The sequence below is a fragment of the Ostrinia nubilalis genome, chromosome 10 (assembly GCF_963855985.1).
Source record: "Ostrinia nubilalis chromosome 10, ilOstNubi1.1, whole genome shotgun sequence".
Taxonomy (NCBI): domain Eukaryota; kingdom Metazoa; phylum Arthropoda; class Insecta; order Lepidoptera; family Crambidae; genus Ostrinia; species Ostrinia nubilalis.
Genome location: NC_087097.1, coordinates 7,958,096 through 7,978,952, shown reverse-complemented (window position 1 = coordinate 7,978,952; position 20,857 = coordinate 7,958,096). Strand labels below are relative to the sequence as shown.

Sequence of the window (20,857 nt, the reverse complement as noted above, 5' to 3'; positions counted from 1 at the left end):
GCAGTTGTTGGCAGGTCTGCGGTAAACAATAGGTATAGCACGGGCCCCAAGGCACTACCCTGGGGTATACCGGACGTTATGTTGCATAGGGCAGAACCAGAGTCTCCAGATCTGACTTCAAAGCATATGTCTTTCAAATACAACCTAAGTATTTCGTAGAACGGGCATGGGAGGTTCTGTTTCAATTTGTACAAGAGCCCTTTATGCCAGACCTTGTCGAAGGCTTGACCTATGTCCAAGAACGCAGCTGAGCAGTATCATTTCTTTTCTAGTGCTTCAGAGACGATGTTTATGGTGTGCAGGCTGTGGACCTGTTCAGTTGTGGAGTGTCTTTCCCGGAAACCAAATTGGTGTTCAGGTATCAGATCACCGATGTGGGGCTTCATTCGTTTGAACAGTATTTTTTCGAATACCTTCGATAGCAGCGTTTTTTTTTTCAAGTAGTTATTGAAGTTAGATGATTGTATTAAGCAAATTGATCCTTATTAAAATGATTATAGACAAAAAAGTGTTTCTTTTAATTTACATTATATTGAAAAAAGCAGTATTCGAAAAAATCGTTTTATTCGAAGTATTCGAATAGCATAAATTTTAGTATTCGAAATATTCGAATACCAATATCGAACGAATAATGCATGCCCTACTACCAACCTTCCGGCATATCTTGCCTTTTGCAACCGGCCGTCCGTGGCGACTCCTTATAGAGGCATAAATATCTCTTACAAAGAAGCCCTTATTTAGACCAGCCACTGACTCAGATCGCTCTTTCATTAACTAGCATTTGTTGTCACCAGACTCTGTGACTCACTGCAAGGAAATGTTGAGAACAACAGGTGTGTACTTAGCTGGCGGTCGCCTCATGCAAATTAGTATGATACAATTATCTTTGCAGATTAAAACGCACGGCGTATTTGTATTTTGTATTTCTAGCGATCTTTTCTGTTCCCGTCTAATTATTGCGCGCCCACATCTAGCTGTTTTTACAATAAATCAAGACGCAAATGAACACCGCTGCGGCATGCTAAATTGTTGTAGATCAAAGGCATGTTATATCTACCTGTATCTTAATGCGCGTAAACAAAACCCGGTCGTTAGGTGTGTGGGACGAGATTCCCCATTGAATCCAATTACTAAAAGACGAGATTACAAGTTTTTATGATACAGCAATAGAGAACAATGAGCGTACGTGGGCCCAGGTTATTTAGCCATAACGACCCAGCAATAACGTGATTAGATGAGCGAAAAACTAAGTGATATTTTTAACTTTTCAGGGGCCAGTTTTCGAGCACTTTGGGTCGGTTCAGTCACTCCACAAGCCGACTGAACCCGAACAGTGAAACAGAGGAGGACTACGCGCGCAGCGCCCAGACTCTGCCGAGGAAGTTGCACGAACGCAAAGAGAAAACCACCGAAAAGCCCAGTTCAAACAAGTACTGGCACAAACTCACACCTAATAAACGATCCAGTAGTGCAGTGAATATTTCCAACAACGTGTCATCTTCACCCGACGGTAAAATAAACGGATACCCGCCTGGACCTGCTAAGCCGGCGCGGGCGTACAAGGCTCTCAACAGGAGTAAGAGTTTTGCTATGGGAGCACCCGAACAGGAGACACACCCGCGTTACGTCTCAGGAATGAACAGGAACTACTCAACCATGTATAAATCAAACCCGCACTTGAGCCGTCTGGATGAGACTCCAGAGCAACTTAAGAGTCCTGGAATCGTATCTATAATCAACAGGAGTCAGCGAGACCTTGCCGATGCAGTGTCTCGCGAAACAGAACGAAGACGCGATGGGCTCTTTGGTGCGAGATACGGCAAGACCACACCGATAACGAATGGCCATACGAATGGATACAAATCCCACGAGGAAGCTGACAAGAAGAAAATATTCCTAAAGGGTCTACGAGAACGGGCACCTGAACTCTACCAGACCCTACACGCCGATGACGAATCCGATGGCAGCCGGTTGTCTTCACGATATGGCACACCGTCTCCGCATTACAAAGATCGCATATCGGAGGAGCGAAAGATACCGTTGTATAAAACAGATTCATTAAACAGAGAAACTAGTCCTTTCGTGTCTCGTTTGGAGACGAGGTTAAAGTCTCCTGCGATCCGCCGAGGCAGTAATAGCAGCGACAACTATTCTGAGACATATAGGTACCAAACGAGATCGGGAGACCCTGAACGACCCAGTGTCACAGACACAGTGGAAACGGTCAGCAAGAAAATTGTTCCTTCAAGGGATGGCCGTTCAAAGGAAATAATTGAATCAAGAGAAGTAAATTCCGTAACTAAAAGCAGAGGTTATAAAGATCCCTTGTCCATGAAATACATTGAAAACGGAATACGGCCCTCGCCTCTTTCGTACGAAACCAAGAATGGATCAGCCCCGCTGTACTCAGAGCGGAGAAGTAGTAACTATAAAGTATTGGAGAAGATTCGAGATTATTAGATATTTGAAATTAATAACACTGACTTATCAAACGCCTTATGCCATATTTTTCTATTAAGTACTTATACGAATAAAGAGTCATAATGCAGACTGATCGTATGCTTTAGAGATAAGTTGTCTAACGTGAAATTACAATAAAATAACAAGTGTTAATTTGATGTAAGTAAGCTGCTTTTTGTTATTTTGTAAAAAGTCATAGCTTTACTAATTTAATTCTAATAATATTGGCCTAAATCCGTCCAATGTAATAATTTTAAATTAATTGTTATTATACGTATATGTACTTATATTAAATTGATTTTTGACAACCTCGATATAAAAATAGGTAAGTTTATCTATGTTTAAAACGTCATAGATACCCATGATATTAATATTTTATAAAAATATAACGAATGTATCAATTAAATGTAATGTGTTAATACGCACTATAATTTTGTTTTATTTCTTATACTCATAATTCTGATGTAAACTGTCTGCAACTCAAACAGGTATAGGTAAAAATGAGAGGAAATATATGAAATGTAAGAAAGAAAGAAAGAAAAAAAAAAGCATTTATTTGGTACCAAAAAATTAAACAATAAGTACAATCAACTTAAAAAGCAAATTTTATTGTACCAAATTGGTCTCTGCTTAACTGGCGCAATTTTTACTTACAAAGTTATCTCAGAAATGGGTTACTTTAAAAATATTTTATCTTTTTTTACCAATTCTAACATTTCGTTGAAGGAAGTCGCGAAATCAAAACTGATTTAGAATGTTCGTTCAAGGCAACATCAATATTATGACTTCTTATACAACCGGCTTATTTATGAACTTAGCCTAGAATTTTATTATTAAGGCTGAGTTGCACCACCTAACTTTGACCGTAACTTTTGACGATAACCGGTGTTTTTTGTATGGAATTTGACAGATTTTTGACGTTTGTCAAAGTTATAGTAAGATGGTGCAACCCAGACTAAGTCTATTTTAGTAATTTGGTATCTAACTAAATAGGTAGGTATCTATTGGCCAAATATAGCAAAATCTTCGTCGATTTATCAGCTAATAAAGTTTGACAGTCCATTTGGTAAGATTAGACAATCTATTTTGGGTAAGATTGAGATGTAATAGAGAAGTCAACGCCTCTTTCAGTTTACCTAATGCGTGCAATTTAACACAAAATAATAGAGCTCGCTAATGTAGATCTAGATTTATTTCTTACTAGCTTTCCACCCGCGGCTTCACCCGAGTGTAATTTTGTCTGTCATAGAAAAACTTTATTGCGCGCATCCCTGTTCCAAAAACCAGGATAAAAACTATCCTATGTCCTTTCCCGAGACTCAAACTATCTCTACGTCAAATTTCATCAAAATCAGTTCAGTTCAGTGATTTAGGCGTGAAAGCAAGACAGACAGACAGGCAGACAGAGTTACTTTCGCATTTATAATATAATGTTAGTATAGATTAGGTATAATATTGCTTGTATTTTAAAAATTGCAGCACGAAATAAAATTAATTGGGATTAAAAATTGTGAAATAATCGTTGGATTATCAAAACATTTTATACGTGCGTTAAACAATTTCAAAACGCGTATCAAAAAAGCGTAGGTAATTTATTATATCTGTCACCGATATAAATATCCACGCGGTTATAGGCATATCAGTGTCCATATCGCCTGTCATTGAACTTTTTGTAAGTTTCAGATAATTTTTAAAGGTCAACTAACGAGTAATTACTTACCGGCGATTGCTTAGTCAGAACAGCCAGTTTTTTACCTATGTTACGATGGAAACTGCATAGAAAAAAAATTAGACTGATTCTCTATTGTCTTGAATATACGGAACCATTAGACTTCATTGTTTTAATAAAGTAAAAAAATCTGATATTGTTTAAAAACCTAAGTACTCAGTAGGAGTAGGGTTGCCAGGCGTCCGGCTTTAGCCGGACATGTTTGGCTTTTTAGGGACTTGTCCGGCCAAATATTGCCTTGTCCGGCCTGTCCGGCTTTTTATTTGGTTGCCGCGCCAGGCGAAAGTCGAGCCACAGAATCATATGAAGCGCACTGATCAGGATGTTGGATAGTAACCGATGATGATAGTACTCACTCATGAACTGACACTAATTGCAACCCCCCCCCCCCCCCCGTCACATGTCCGGCTTTTAGGGTAAAATGTCCGGCCAAATGAAGCACAAAGTCCGGCTTTTGTGATTTTGGACCTGGCAACCCTGAGTAGGAGGGAACTTATGTATAGGTAAGTAATTCGGTATAATATAATAAATATATTAAAATAAATATTTGTAAGCTCTACATAAATTATTGTAGCTCTAAATAAGTTACCTGTAGGTACACGCGTAGGTATTGTTTTAACTCACATATCAACGTGGGAAAAACTAGGTAAATCCTATTTTTCTGAGGTGTCAGACAACAGATTTTTCCTACATGAGCGTCTGAAAATCATATGATGGAAACATTAAGTTTTATTAATTCAAATTAAGCATCCGTTAGCAACGCCTGTTGGGGCCATGCAGCAAAACGTTACACATTTAAACGCACAATCGAATTTTCACACGATATAACGTTTATATTATTAAACGTTACTTAAACCACGCTCAACTGGAATGAGATCTGTACATCTGAGGTCACTTTAGGTTATCATAATTACAAAAGTCATTAAAATCTAGGTGTTAAGGAAAAAAAAACTATTCTGCGTTTTGCTGTCTTCTACTCCGCACCGCTTGAGCCAGATAACTGGTTCAGATATAAATTAACCGATAATATGAATTTGTGATAGTGTTTTACAATAGTGCTTAGTGTTAAATAATGTATCGGGACGTGCTTAAGTTGTGTGTATTTTTAAATATAGTAATATGCTGCCAGTCAGCGAATATTTTGTACCTGATGGCGTATATTGGGAAATCACAGTACATAATGCTGAAGCCCATAGGCTTGGAATTGGCCAGAAGGGGCCACAATGTCACAGTCATAACAGTGTTCAAAGAAGCGGATCCGCCGTCAAATTACCATCAAGTTTTAGTTGACGACAAAATTTGGGATGCCATGGGTAAGTTTAACATCATCGTTAGGTCATTTAGTCTAGTTATACTGCAGGAGATGGACCGACGACCTGATAAAAGTAGCAGGAAGGCGCTGGATGCAGGCCGCTACGAACCGTGCAATTTGGAAGACTTTGGGGAAGGCCTATGTTCAGCAGTGGACGTCCTATGGATGATGATGATGATAGTGCAGGAACATGATCCTCTCTAATTTACTGCAGAATAGCCAAAAGAATGTTGTCTTTTGTTTAAGGGTGATTTTAAAGATTGTTAGAATATAAACAACTTCTAAGGAATGGTCACTTTTGGGGGGATTACAATTATAAGTTATTCTTTGTGGTCTTTACTTAGCGTTAAAACGGTTAATATAAGTATGTAGCAGTTGATAGTAAGTGTAGTAAGTTTAATTTTGTTTACATAATAAACATTTAATTACCCATTTGCACTGTAAATATTTGGGCTGCATAATGATTATCTTATTTTAATTGCGTTGCAAAATACGTTTTTATCAACATTGCGTAACTATTATTTTTATTGCGGTAATTTTGACAGCACATCATATTGTTATTGCAGACTATAGTACTATTATAAGTAATAGTAAAAAAAACTCTGTAAAACTCATTTCTTTTTGCAAATAGGATTTTAAATAGCACTTTTACACGTCCCAGTATTAACCCTACCATTGCTTCGGGACAATAAATGGGCCAGTGCTGAGAAGAAGCAGCGCAAGAAACTCAGTCACTATTATCACCCTCCTTTTCAAGGGTTTACAGTCTTTAAAATATACAAATTATAGTCATAAGTATTGATGCGAGCTAGATAGTAAAAGTTCATTATTCACTTTAAATGATGTCACAATTTTCAGCTTGATTATGTCGTTGTCCGAACTATGTACTATCACATTATTTTTAAAAGCAAAAGTATTCAAATCTAATATAGTAATGAAAACAATAAAGAATTTGATCTCAACGAAATTGTCTGACTCTGGTCTTGGTTGCTCGAAATGCTTTAATTAAAGGGTGTAACGTGAAGATTCTCTTGTGTGATCACAAAGTGTCTTCTAGACTAACCTGTCCAGAACTGTCTATCATAGACTGCATCTCACTTAACACCAGGTGCGATTGCGGTCAAATACCTGGGTTGGGTGTTTATTGGCGGTCGAGCTGTAGATCCTGGCTACACAGAAGTTGCAGCGGTGGGAACGAGAAGTGGGAATAGTCCCGTACTAAAGGATTGATCACAATCTCTTTTAGTCAATCAATTGCCAGTGCCACTTAGATTAGCATCACAGGGTGGAATTTTGTAATGCCACCTGGAATGAAAGTACTCTTAGTACTGTAGATAAAAAATTTTACTCAAAGAAAACATTCCTTTATTTTTTAAAAGAAATAGAACTGCATTCAAAGATTTCCAAAAATTTTCTAGCTACACCCCGGAATCGAACCAACTTAAATCTGTTAAAAATTTAACCCTGTATTTTTATTGCATCGATCTTTAGGGTTAAGTATAAGGATGAAATCTCTCTAACAAACTTGATAAATCAAATGAAAGGAAAACCATGAAATCTTAAATTATTTTAATTATTTACAGAAAATTGTATAGAGGTGTTTTTCGAAACATTTTCAGAAATCTTTGAATGCAGTTCTCTTTCTTTTCAAAAATAAAGGAATGTTTTCTTTAAGTATAAATTTTCTATCTATAATTTTAAGAGTACTTTCCCTTCAGGTGGCATTACAAAATTCCATCCTGTATACATATTATGGTGACTGTGGGGACATGTACGTGGGACACTATTTAAGTTGTGAGCCTAACTATGAAAACAAAGTATTTTATTATTAAAATGGTATTGGTTGCGTTTATTGGTATTGTCTTTCATGATTTATGTACTTTTTAATGTGTCCGAAACACTTTTCATAGCATTTTTTCCACTCAGCTTGAGGCACCTCCAAAGCATGGTTTTTGACCGCACCGACAGTTGCTTCTGGCTAATGGGTACCAAAAGAAGTGTTTAGATTCCAAGCAAGAATTTTGTAGCGTTGGACCTGTTTATTTCATATTTTGAGTGTTCAAATAGTCAGTTGTTTGACGAGACGCGTAAAAGCTCACATTTTCGTCACGAATGGCGAAACGACTATGCTGGTCAGTTTCCCTTATTAAACTGAAGACTTTTGGAAAAAAGTGGCTGTTTACAATTAAGAATTAACCATTCTAAATTTCTCTAGTGACGTTTTTGTTATATAATCGGATATTTCGGAAAAATAGGCGACCGTAAGTTTCAAAGTGTTCCGAGCGCATGGGACTTTTGTTGGAATTGGTTCATCTTAAAACACCTCCATAGTCGATAGCTGTTTATTTTCAGGATCATTATGCATACATCCTTAATTCGTCAACTGTCACAATTTTAAAAACGGCTTTTAAAGCTTCCTAAACGTATTTATCAAACATTTCCAAGGACTAAACGACACAAGCGTCCTATTGAGCGTTTAAAAAATTTTGTGACATCCAGCGAGAAAAAAACCGATTAACCATAATATGGTCATACAATATTTTATTACTGCTAGTGGAATTAATGCCTAGGATTATCTCAATCCTACGATATATCACATGACGAGGTTTCTCTTCCATTTTTCTGACAACATCAATTTTTTCCGCCACTATTAGTCATTTTGGACGACTTTCGCAAAGTTCACTGGTGAGCCAATGACATACAATATTATACTTCTTAAACTAGCGTTTTACAATGGTAAAGGACATATCTTTATCACCAAGAGTGAAATTTAGCTGACCGCTTTAGTTTTGTATTGATTAACCACATCGAAAGTCATAATAAATCTTCGCGCGAAAATTTCCGCAAGTCAATTCCATGTTCTTGTAGTCAAGATAATTTTCAATTCAATGTTAATAATACAAAACGTGCCCAAATGATAAAAAGTTTTGAATAAGGTTGTAGTCAAAAATGTCAAACTTTTCATTAAAAGTATCAGATGTCGTCTAACAACACGTTATGTTGTCGAGGCTCACAACTTAAATAGTGCCCTAGTACCTACATTTTCTAGCATTATGCTTTTGAAGCAGGTATAAGTAATCTGGATAATACTAGATTTAAATTGTCTTTGGTTAACACAAGATAATACAATCTATAACTACGAGTATAAATATGATTCAGAATGTTAATGTGTTTTTAATTAGAGTAATGGATGGGTACTTAATGATGTAAATCATTTAGTTTAAATACTTATTTATATTACACGTGCGACGCTAAGAATGCGATAAACCGATTAAAATTGACCCATATTTGATCAATTAATTGCACCAATAATCAAGTTAATCTGTGGTTAGATAGTTGTAAATATTACTCCAAACAGTAAAAGTATTATGATAATGATAAAGAGTGAGATAATATCTGTACTACCGTTACGGTGAATTTTGATTAGACTAAATATTTGACTATAAAGTTAATATTTGAAGAAAGTGCGAGTTTGAATCAGAAGACCGGCTATCGTTAAAGTTAGGGTCAAAGTTAGGTCGTGCTTCTCAGCCTTAGTTTTAGTGAATGGGGTGTCTCCGATTATTTTATTTACTCATAAACATAAACTCCCAATTTTAGATTTTTTGTTTCTCGTTTCAGGTGGTAAAAGGCCGAGCCATTTCACTTCAGTAGACCTATCAGCTGAAGAAAGGCACAACAGATTCCTCTGGAACGGTGGCCTAACACTTACAGAAGTAGTTTTAAACTCCACACAAGTTAGAGAGTTTTTGTCAGCTGATCACAAGTTCGATGTTGTCATCAGTGAACAGTTTTTTCAAGAAGCGATGTACATTCTAGCTCATAAGTACGAAGCGCCTTTAGTTTTAATCACATCATACGGAAATTGTATGCGGCACAACATTGCTACTAGAAATCCATTACAACTAGCCACTGTAGTGTCAGAATTTTTAGTGGTGCCAGAACCAGGGAGTTTCTTTGGACGACTGAGGAATTTATACTTCACAGTATACGAATACGTTTGGTGGAGGTTCTGGTATTTACCAATGATGGATCAACTGGCCACGAAGTACGTGCCAAATTTAAAAGAGCCAGTGCCAAGTCTGTATGAAATACAACAGAATGTGTCATTGTTTTTAATCAACAGCCACTTCAGTTTTGATCCTCCCACTGCTTATCTGCCTAATATTGTTGAAATTGGAGGAGTTCATTTGTCTCCAAGAGTCCCAAAACTTCCTCAGGTGAGTCTAACATAAAATTTTAGTGTAAAGAGTTGCATCTCAAACATTTTTTTTTAAATAGGTACATTTTAACCAATTGTTTTTGCTTCGATTGTTACTTAATTTGACGATATAATAAAATTATGCAGCATTAGAATCAAACGTACCTATGCCTCTCAGTGCACCCAAATAAAATATTTGTAGATTGTTTTGGCATATTCCAGACGGTTTACTTGGCATCTTGATGTTTACAGGACCTGCAGAAAATTTTGGACGAGTCAATCAATGGTGTGGTGTACATGACCTTTGGGTCGAACATTCAGAGCTCCATGTTGCCTGAGGAAAAAAGAAAGGCGTTCCTCAATGTATTTAGACGACTAAAACAGACTGTATTGTGGAAATGGGAAGACGACCTGCTCATTGATAAGCCTGATAACGTCGTAGTAAGAAAATGGTTGCCGCAGAACGAAGTGCTAGGTAAGCATAGCGTTTAAAATGTGGTATCGATAGAAAATTGTCAATGATTGTTTATCTGAAATCTTGATAATGCATTTAAAATGAACTGTTGGATGCTCGAATGCCCGATGGGGCCGCAAGTTTCTGGAGTGGAGGCTACGTAGCCCTACCAACCGGGCGATGTGGAAATCATTGGGGGAGGCCTTGTTCAGCAGTAAGCATCCTGAGGCTGAAATGATGATGAGTTTTTTCTCTAAAATTATTTTAACTGTCTTGTTTCTGAAGACTGTGTATTATTATGTAATAACTTGACAAAAATAGAGTAAATTATACCACTAATGAATAGGTTGACATAATTTTTACGAGTTGTTAAAACGCGAGAGGTCCGTTTTGTTTGACATTACCTTAGTCTACCTTTGAAAATATACACTCGGCATCAAATAAATCGCACCTCCCGCGACAAGCACTTATCAAACGTATGCATCCCCACTTCCCACCAACATTGGTACCATTTGAAAGCCTAGTTCTAAACTTCATTTCATTAAAGGAAAGGTATTTACCCCAAAAATGTGTCTTTACAAGGATCCAGAGTCACTTCTTCAAAAAATAGGTAGTTACGCTATAGCCATTTTTTATGACTATAAAACTGTTAAGTTGGGATTAATCGCTATCCATCTGTTAAAGAGGACACTCGAGATCTTTATTTGGTTTTATAACCATAAAAATTGGTCTAATTGATCCCAGAGGTGAACCTAAAGTTAGGTCTATTTTCAAGTCACATTTATGGTAAATGTTAATCATTTATTTAGAAATGAAATGTATTTTTCTTTAAGGATATTTATTGGGCTTTCAAATAACACCAATATTGTTGGGGTACCATGATTGTGTCAGAAGAAAATCTTTAAAGTTCGCGTCGCAGAAGGTGCGGTTTATTTGATGTTGAGTGTATATTTAGTCATAGAAAACGAAAGATTTTAGCTCAAACTACTTCTTTTACTTGCACCTAAAAAATATAGGTAAATATTATTAACAACTTTCCTTTTATATTTTCAGCACATCCCAACGTAAAGGTGTTCATATCTCACGGGGGTTTGATTGGAACCCAAGAAGCCCTCTACCATGGCGTTCCCATAATAGGCGTGCCCATATACGGCGATCAGTTCAACAATTTACTGCAAATACAACACGCAGGCTTAGGAAAACTACTGCAGTTCCATGACATCAACGAATATACACTTGAAAAGACGCTTAACGAAGTATTAACCAGTGAATCCTTCACAGTAAAGGCTAAAGAAATGTCTATCAGGTTCAAAGATAGACCTATGAGTGCATTAGACACGGCAATTTATTGGATAAAATACGTCATCCGAAATAAAGGAGCAAATTACATGAAGAATCCAGGTCTAGAAATGAGCTGGATAGCATACAACATGTTAGATGTGTATGCTTTTATCTTATTGACTGTACTTTCGTTCATATTTGTGACGTTGAAGATATTGAGAGTTTTAAAAGGTTTTGTTGAACCCAAAAAAGATTTTAGAAATGGAAAAATAAAGCAAAATTAGTCAGCGTTGTTTTATTTCATGAGAAGTTGAAGGTTTGAGTTAATATAAGTAAACTAATATGGCAATGGGCAAGGCACGTAGAACGAAAAACTGATGTCCGATGGGGCAGCAAGGTTCAGGTGTGGAAGCCACGGTACGTACCGGAAAACGCAGCGTAGGACCGGCGTCCACAAACAATGTGGACCGACGACCTCATGGAGGTAGCAGGAAAGCGCTGGATGCAGGTCGCGCTATGTGGAAATCACTGGGGGAGGCCTATGTTAAGCAGAGGACGTCCTGTGGCTGAAATGAATTGATGATGATTATAAGTAATTTACTAATACAATCAGCGTCAACATACTTAATCTACGAGTTTTTCTACAAGAAGGTTATTTGCAAACTCCAGTATCCTTATATCTGAAATAGGACATGAAAGTACCTATATCTAGAAACGCATGCGATAAAGACCTTCTGTGAAAGACTGAAATTCAGCCACCGCAGAAGCCAAGAAGAAGGGAAAAAGCTAAGTAGATCTATAATCTTTATTTTGTTATTAGAAAACCAATACCATCTCATAGCAGACAGAATAGTTTACTTTGAAAACAATGTAGGCAGTCAATATACTATGTAAACAATCATAGCTTGAATGAGAAGCAAAATATAGTAGTAGTTATCTAATATTGACATAATAATCTAGTCTAGGAAAGATATACAAAACTATAATAATAAACTAAAATACTAATATCAACAAAATTTATATAATACAATCTGTATTTAGACGATATAAAAAACTTCACTCATATTGTGTTGCTGTGCTATTATGAGTGTGTAAAAACGATGCTTGTTTTGTTATGCTACAAAAACATCCTACAAAGTACAAACCAAGTTGTCTAAAATTGTATGTACAATAAAACATACCTACTTGGTAATCTGCTTGTTTGTGGCTTTGATTTTAATAAATTATTTAAAATATAATATTTGTCAATTTCTGAATCGCGACAATAATCGATTCTGTTGTGCCATCACTATTCTGTTTCGATTAACACATTTCATATAATATTTCATTAAAATAATTGTAGGTTAACATTAATTGTAGGTATCTATCCGTCCCGTAGTTTTCGAGAAAGAAGTATATACCTGATTTTCAAAGGTTTACTTATTAAATTATTTAAATATTAAAATATTAGGTTTATTATTAAATTAGGCACACACAATTTTATTTCTCACCTTTCATCATTATCACAATCATTATGCTAAATTATCATACGAGCTTTTTCATCACATTTTAAAAGTTTCTTGTAAATATCAATTGTCTTGTACTCAAATAAAAACTTAGACACTATCAATTTGCCAAAATAAGTAACATGAAATACCATGGCTTTGTCCTTGCTAAGTGAATTCAAAACGTGATGTTTATGTTACAGTTAAAACCTGTTTTTAGGTAAAACGTGTTTCCCCTAGTAAAAACTAGTTTTGACTGAAGTATTTAGTAAACTACGTCTACGAAGTAAACTTCGTAGCTTGTAGATATAATAGATACTTAATTAGCTTTTACATCTTACGTTTATTAACATAATATTGCCTACCTTTCAAAGAAAAAATAAGGAAAAATCTGTAATAATTAATTATGTATTACTAAATCATGGAAATAACAATCATACATAGGTAGGTACTTGTAGATCGTATCGTCAGTTAAATTTTATACCTAATAATCGTAGATTAAAAGTGCTTATCGTGACTTTTTAGCCCATTTCATAGCTATACCTCTTGGGATATAACGTGGACACTATTATTTTTTTTGTAACTGTACTTAATAATGTAACATAGTTACATAAGCAATAAAAATCCGAGTCTAAGTACCTATACATATTTACATAGCTTCATATAATATATGATTGTTTGAACTGCGGCCAGTCAGTTTGCTTCGCGTTGAGGAATGGTACTGTGTTAGTTGCCGGGAAGTAGTTGTAAAGGATTTTTTAATTAATAAAACATGTTGTGGTATTGCATAGGAGTGATTTTTCTATCAATATGTTGCGAGTGTGCCAATATCTTGTACGTTGTGCCGTTTACATCGAGATCTCATTATATTATGTTGAAGCCAATTGGTTTGGAACTCGCTAAAAGAGGCCACAATGTAACCGTGATCACTGGACATAAAACAGATGTAAACCTCACTAATTACCATCAGGTAATGGTGGACGACAAGGAAATCTGGGAATTAACAGGTAAGTTAGAAATGGATTAATATTAATGAACCACGGAAACTATTTTGTACCTACTATAAGAAATTCTAACGAACAACAAAATATAAAATTGTCAGTTTTTAATTTAGAAGTGGCTTTAGGTTGAATAAATACTTATAAAAAGACAATGGCCTTTGTATTTTTTTATGCAGATTGTATTTTTCAGATAAAATATAATATTTTTTATGACCCAGAAAAAATATTTCAATTGCAGACAGAATGTAACATAATTGAAATAATTTGACCACAGTAATTAAATTAATTTAAATTAAATTTATTCATGTTGTCAAATATTAATCAAATTGTAACTGTAGTACCTCTTAAATAATGGTTTTAAACATTCAGCTAAATACTTCCACATCATCTTTACAGGGATGAAACGTCCAAACGTGTTTACCATGGTGGATATCTCGGCAGAAGAATTCCACGATATCATCTTATGGCGTGGAGGGTTGGGTCACACAAAAGTAACCTTACAGTCGCCTCAAGTGAAGCATTTCTTGGCAAACGACAACAAATTCGACCTAGTGATAAGCGAGCAGTTCTTCCAGGAAGCTATGTTCACATTAGCTCATAAGTACAACGCTCCTCTAGTGCTCATCACAACATATGGAAACTGCATGAGGCACAATATTGTATCGCGAAATCCCTTGCAGCTGGCGACTGTCGTATCAGAATTCTTGGATGTTAAGGACCCGACCAGCTTCTGGGGGAGACTCAGGAACTTATACTTCACAGTTTATGAGTATGTGTGGTGGAAGTACTGGTATTTGGAGAAGCAGGAGGAATTTGTGAAGAAGTACTTGCCTAACTTACCCCAACCAGTGCCAAGTTTGTATGAGCTGCAGAGAAATGCTGCGTTGATCTTGATTAACAGTCACTTCAGTTTTGACGGCCCGGTTGCTTACCTTCCGAATATTGTGGAGGTTGGTGGATTACATCTGACACGCAGCACAAGCAAGTTACCTCAGGTAAAGAAATAAACTATATTTTTATTAGCCCATCAAATCCCAAGCGGTCACATCACCGCGTAAAAATTTATTTATTTAATTTTGTATCTTGAAGGGCATTATGCACGTGTTTTTGCATCATCATGATAATCTTATGTTATAAACAATTTTTTTACGGCGTTTTGAATCAACATGTAATTTCAAAGACTCGGCAACTTCTTAAATTGCGAGTTATCGTTTAAATTGCCAGTGCGTTTAGTTTAATAGATAGCTATTTATCAATCAACTCCAATGAGTTGTGTATTATGTGACTGCTTTGTTCATGGATCTTTATTTAGAACACTACTGTTCTGCGATAATTATTTTATAATGTTTTATAACGATTTTGCATGTTTCCAATACGTCTTTAGAATTAATTAATGTCATATCGTAACGCCACAGAATAGGTATTATAGGTAAACGCTGACATAATATTACGCATCTTAAAAACGACGACATAAAAACTACAAAAGAGTATAATAAATAAGCCCAGTAATAATATTTAATACAGAATAGAATAGAAATTACTTTATTCTGCATGTAACAGTTTGCACCTAGCATACTTTTAATTTTATTGAGGCGCCCGCTTTTGTGGCATGACACAAGTCGTCAAGTCACGAAGCTGGTTATCAGCGAGTAAGTAGCTACCAACTCACGACGTGGATTACGCGCCCTTTTGACTGTAATATGTCAGTATTGACAGTAATCTTATCCTACTAATATTATAAAATGCGAAAGTTTGTATGGATGTCTGGATATTAACATGTTTGTTACTCTTTCACGCAAAACCCACTGAACGGAACTAAAAATGACACCTGGTTAGATCTAATTCTTGTTTCTTGTCCGGAGCTCGCATCCAAGCATGGGCAGTTGCTCGCACCGGGTTTTTCTCGCCACGACCTGATCTTCCTCTGTTATAAGCTCCGTACGCCCAAACATAAACCTGAAACAGTACTCCTTAGGAACTTTGCCAGGATAAATCACGAGAGACTCCGCTCTGACGTATCTTCACTCGATTGGGGTGCGATCGCTCACGCGGATTGTGTCGACACACAGGTCAGCTTGCTCAATAGTCTTATACTGCAGCTTTTTGACGAGCATGCCCCGCTTCGATCCGTTCGCGTTAAACGCCCGCCGGCCCCCTGGATTACCAGTACGGTTCGTGCGGCTATGACAAAGCGCGACCGGGCATTCCGCAACTTCAAGGGTGACCGTTCTATTGACAAGTGGAACGCGTACAAATACGCCAGGAACCGCTGTAACAACTTGACCAGAGCTGCGAAGCGCCGTCACTTTCATGATAGTGTGCTATCTTCTTCTAGCTCCGACGTCTGGAAATTCTTAAAATCACTGGGTCTTGGTAAGGCTTCTTGTAGTAATGCCCCTTCCTCATCCTTCACTCCCACATGACACTACCAAACTCTCTACGATCTCTTACTTAAACTCTCTTCCTATTTCTTCTCCAAGCTCCTTTTCATTCTCCCCTGTCACCGTCGATGAGACCAAAAAGTTCATCCTCTCTATAAAATCAACAGCTGTTGGCCCGGATGAGGTTAGTAGAGCGATGATACTCATTATCCTGGACGACTTACTTCCTGTTATCAACCATATCATCAACTCCTCATTTGATCGTGGGTGTTTCCCTTCCACTTGGCGACTCGCCCATGTCATCCCTTTACCCAAACTCTCCAACCCTACCGCATTAAACCAATTTCGTCCTATCTCCATTTTACCCTTTCTCTCTAAAGTCCTCGAAGCTGCTGCTCACAAGCAATTCTCTAAATTTGTTCTAGAAAACCATCTCCTCAGCCAATTCCAGTCTGGCTTCCGCCCGGGACACAGCACTACCACTGCACTCTTGAAAATTGTTGATGACGTCAGAGCCGGCATGGAGGAGTCACGCGTTACCGTTCTTGTATTGATCGATTTCTCTAACGCCTTCAACACGGTCGACCATGACATCCTTCTTGCCATTCTACTCCACCTCGGAGTCTCATCACCGGCCGCGGAATGGTTCTCATCCTATCTACGCGGTCGGAGACAGGCGGTGCGATTCGGTCGAGCATACTCGGAGTGGAAGGACCTTGCTACCGGCGTACCTCAAGGGGGCATACTCTCACCTATCCTTTTTTCCGTCTTCATCAACATTCTTACTTCTCACCTTTCTTCATCCTTTCATCTCTACGCTGACGACCTCCAACTCTACGTGCAGGCTGACCCTTCTGAGATATCTGATGCGGTTTCGCGGCTAAATGCTGATCTACACAATATCGCCGATTGGTCCGGGAAGTTCGGTGTGAGGGTCAATCCTGGCAAGTGTCAGGCGATAGTGCTGGGGAGCTCCAGGCAACTGGCTAAACTGGATCTGGGATCGGTCCCTAGTGTTGTCTTTGACGGAGTTGTCGTTAACTTCTCTCCATACGTAAAAAATCTCGGACTCTTCATTGACAGCACTCTGAGTTGGTCCCAGCATGTCAGGGAAGTCAGTAGGAAGGTGATCGGCTCAATGCGGGCACTCTACCGCTTTAAAAATTTCCTCCCTTCCAGCACTAAGATCTTACTTGCTCAGTCTCTGATCCTGCCTATCCTCGACTATGGTGATGTATGCTGTACGGACATCTCACAGGAACTTTTAAACAAGCTGGACCGCCTTTTGAACAACTGCATCAGATTTATCTTCGGTCTCCGCAAGTTTGACCACATCTCACCTTTTCGCTCGCAGCTTGGTTGGCTTCCTATCAGACAGCGTAGATATCTTCGTTCACTTTGTATGCTTCATTCAATTCTTTTCAATCCCGACTCTCTATCTTATTTAAAAGATAAATTTCAGTACCTCCACTCCACTCACAATAGAAATCTTCGCTCTAGTCAGTCTCTTCAGCTTGCCACCCCTCATCATAGCACTGGCTTCATCTCCAACTCTTTCTTAGTCTCCGCTGTACGGCTCTGGAACGGCCTTCCGGCCAAATTACGCAAACCTTCTTCCAAATTTACTTTCAAAAAGGCTCTGCGCAAACATTTCAAGGAATGACCTTTTTTTCTCCATTTTCTCGCTATCTCAGACATGAGTGATGTGTACATCTATAATATTATTATGTTTATGTATTTATGTGTATGTCTATTATATTTATTTGTATTATGTTATTTATTTTATGTAATCTTATGTAAGTAGGTTTATTATCAAAAATGTAAATTTTTTGCACCGCCTTACTCTTTCTGCATGACCCGTGGTTGACTGGCAGAGAATGCCATCCGGCATTAAGTCCGCCACAGTGCATTTGTTACTTTGTGTGCTGAAGTATAAATAAAAAATAAAATAATAAAATAAAAAATTCATGCGGGCGAAGCCGCGGGCAAAAGCTAGTATGTATATAAAGTGCTATCAATTCATTACAGTAACAAAATGGGGTCGTTTTAGAGGTACCTACCTACAAGCTTCGATATTTTAACGCTAAAAACATTTTTTTTTTCAGGATCTACAAAAACTCCTGGACGAATCAAAGCATGGGGTTGTATACGTGAATTTCGGCTCAAATGTCCGCAGCTCTGAAATGCCGCCTGAAAAGAAACTTGCGTTTGTGAAAATATTCTCAGAGCTGAAGCAAACAGTTTTTTGGAAGTGGGAAGATGATAATTTTGATATCAAAACAAATAACGTGGTGATACGGAAATGGTTCCCACAAAAGGATGTCTTATGTAAGTTTGATGCCATAAAAAATATCTTGTAAAAAACCAAGTCAAGCAACTAAGTTCTTTTATCGTAAAAAGTTGTAAGATCCATGTAATATCAAGGCGGTTAATTTTTCAGTCCCTACTTAAGGAACCTTCTGTCTTAAGTTATTACCTACTTAATTAGCTCACCTAACAACATCTTTTATGTTTTAAATAATTAAATTGACTTGGCATCGCACCGGCATTGGCGGTACCTACCCAGATTATTATGTATGTAAGCTTAGATGTATACTTATGTAAGTAAATATGTGTATATTACGAGTATACTTAGGTCCTTATGTAAACTAGGTAGTTTATTACAAAACCGACAAGAATGGCTCTTCTAATCATGTGATTTTAAGTGTGAGTCAGCTTTGTATTTACAAAGAGACAATGTTTCACGACATTGTACGGGGGTGTACCTAGTGGAAAAGGGCCTTCAATTTGCCTGTCTGTCTGTTTTTAGTGGCAAATACTTAATTAAAAATATTACAAAAAGTAAAGAATCCTGAAAGAAATCAATTTACAACAACTACAACTACAACAACTAAATAAGCGACAGAATTCCATTTAAAATATCGAGTGTAGTAGTAGTAGTGTAGTAGTGTAATATGCTTTGTAAGCTAAAAAAAACTTTTTTATTTTTTGTTACAGCGCATCCAAACGTCAAAGTGTTCATATCACACGGGGGTCTCATCGGGACCCAAGAGGCCATCTTCCACGGAGTTCCTATCATAGGGGTGCCTATCTACGCCGATCAATACAACAATCTTCTCCAAGCCCAGAAGTTAGGCTTCGGAAAAATCTTACAGTACCGCGACATAAATGAGGATACGCTAAGGAAAAATCTCCATGAAGTACTAAAAGATGATTCTTATAAGAACAAGGCACAAGAAATTTCTAAACGGTTCAAAGATAGACCGATGCCAGCTCTAGATACAGCGATGTACTGGATAGAATATGTTATAAGAAATAAAGGAGCAGATTTCATAAAAAATCCAGCTCATGAATTGAGTTGGTTCGCAAACAACATGCTTGATGTTTTTGCTTTTCTTTTATTGAGCTTTATTGTTAGTGCGTATGTGGTTTTTATTGTTGTACGGGCACTTATTATAATTGCACAATCTTTTAGTACTAATAAAAGCAAAAAAATTAAGACGAAATAAAAAATCACAAACTTACCTATTTTATTAGTACCAGTCTACACAAGAGCCATCTTACATAAAGGCACTGAACTAACTTGCAAACAGCAACAACCTTAGTGTAAAACAATGTGAAAGCGTTTCAGCGCCAGAAAAGTTCTTTTTCAGTTTCATAGATGGCGTTTTTTTTAAATCCGAATATAAAATGAACTTCGACATAATACACTCAACATCAAATAAATCGCACCTCCCGCAACAAGCACTTTCAAACGTATGCATCCCCACTTTCCACCAATATTGACACCATTTAAAAGCCTAGTTCTAAGCTTCATTTCATTAAAGGAAAGGTTTTTACCCCAAAAATGTGTCTTTAGAAGGATCCAGAGTCACTTCTTCAAAAAATATTCTATTACGCTTGAGCCAACTTTTATGGCTATAAAACTGTTAAGTTGGGATTAATCGGTATCCATCTGTTAAAGAGGACACGTGTGATCATTATTTAGTTTTATAACCATACAATTTGGTCTAATTGATCCCAGAGGTGAGCCCAAAGTGAGGTCTCTTTTCAAGTCACATTTATGGTATATGATAATCATTTATTTAGAAATTAAATGTGTTTTTCTTTAAGGATATTTATTGGGCTTTCAAATAACACCAATATTGTTGGGGCACCATGATTGTGTCAGAAGAAAATCTTTAAAGTTCACGTCGCGGAAGGTGCGGTTTATTTGATGTTGAGTGTATTTTTTTCTGTGAAACTATATTTAATTATAAGTACAACGTTACGTTATTGTTCGAATAAATGGAACGCAACCATTTTATTATGTATGTTGGCAATACGGAAATCCGTTTAGTTTTTTCATGTTGACACTATTGTTACTGCCATTTTGAACTCTGTGATTCGTGTGCGCTCTAAACCGAATAGAAAGTTATTAACCTTAATATTTCTTTTATTTACCACAAAAGCTACAATTCCTTCATGGTAGCAGAGCGTAGTTGTGGTAAATCTGGAAGAAATCAGAAAATCTTCAATCAGTCGGTGAAATTCCAATTGAAGTCCGTATTGAGG

General features: G+C 37.1%; 3 protein-coding genes across 5 annotated transcripts in view; all 3 read left to right on the top strand.

Annotated features, from left to right (window-relative positions):
• LOC135075097 (serine/arginine repetitive matrix protein 1) overlaps positions 1-2,885 on the top strand; it is a 131,027-nt gene extending 128,142 nt beyond the window's left edge. For all 3 annotated transcript variants that reach the window (XM_063969436.1, XM_063969435.1, XM_063969434.1), the window contains one exon: positions 1,272-2,885. In XM_063969436.1, coding sequence (XP_063825506.1) covers positions 1,272-2,460 — 1,189 coding nt within the window. In that variant the 3' untranslated portion in view covers positions 2,461-2,885. The remainder of the gene's footprint in view (positions 1-1,271) is intronic.
• Positions 2,886-5,138: 2,253 nt separating this feature from the next.
• Positions 5,139-11,724, top strand: LOC135075560 (UDP-glycosyltransferase UGT5-like). The gene is made up of 4 exons (XM_063969981.1): positions 5,139-5,502; positions 9,123-9,721; positions 9,955-10,177; positions 11,210-11,724. The coding sequence occupies exons 1-4, from the start codon at positions 5,262-5,264 to the stop codon at positions 11,719-11,721; spliced, it is 1,575 nt and encodes a 524-aa protein (XP_063826051.1). The 5' UTR covers positions 5,139-5,261; the 3' UTR covers positions 11,722-11,724.
• A 1,788-nt stretch (positions 11,725-13,512) lies between these two features.
• On the top strand, positions 13,513-20,005 carry LOC135075093 (UDP-glycosyltransferase UGT5-like). The gene is made up of 4 exons (XM_063969430.1): positions 13,513-13,928; positions 14,319-14,917; positions 18,409-18,631; positions 19,301-20,005. Exons 1-4 carry the CDS (start codon positions 13,694-13,696, stop codon positions 19,810-19,812), a joined length of 1,569 nt encoding a protein of 522 aa, XP_063825500.1. The 5' UTR covers positions 13,513-13,693; the 3' UTR covers positions 19,813-20,005.
• Positions 20,006-20,857: the final 852 nt, after the last annotated feature.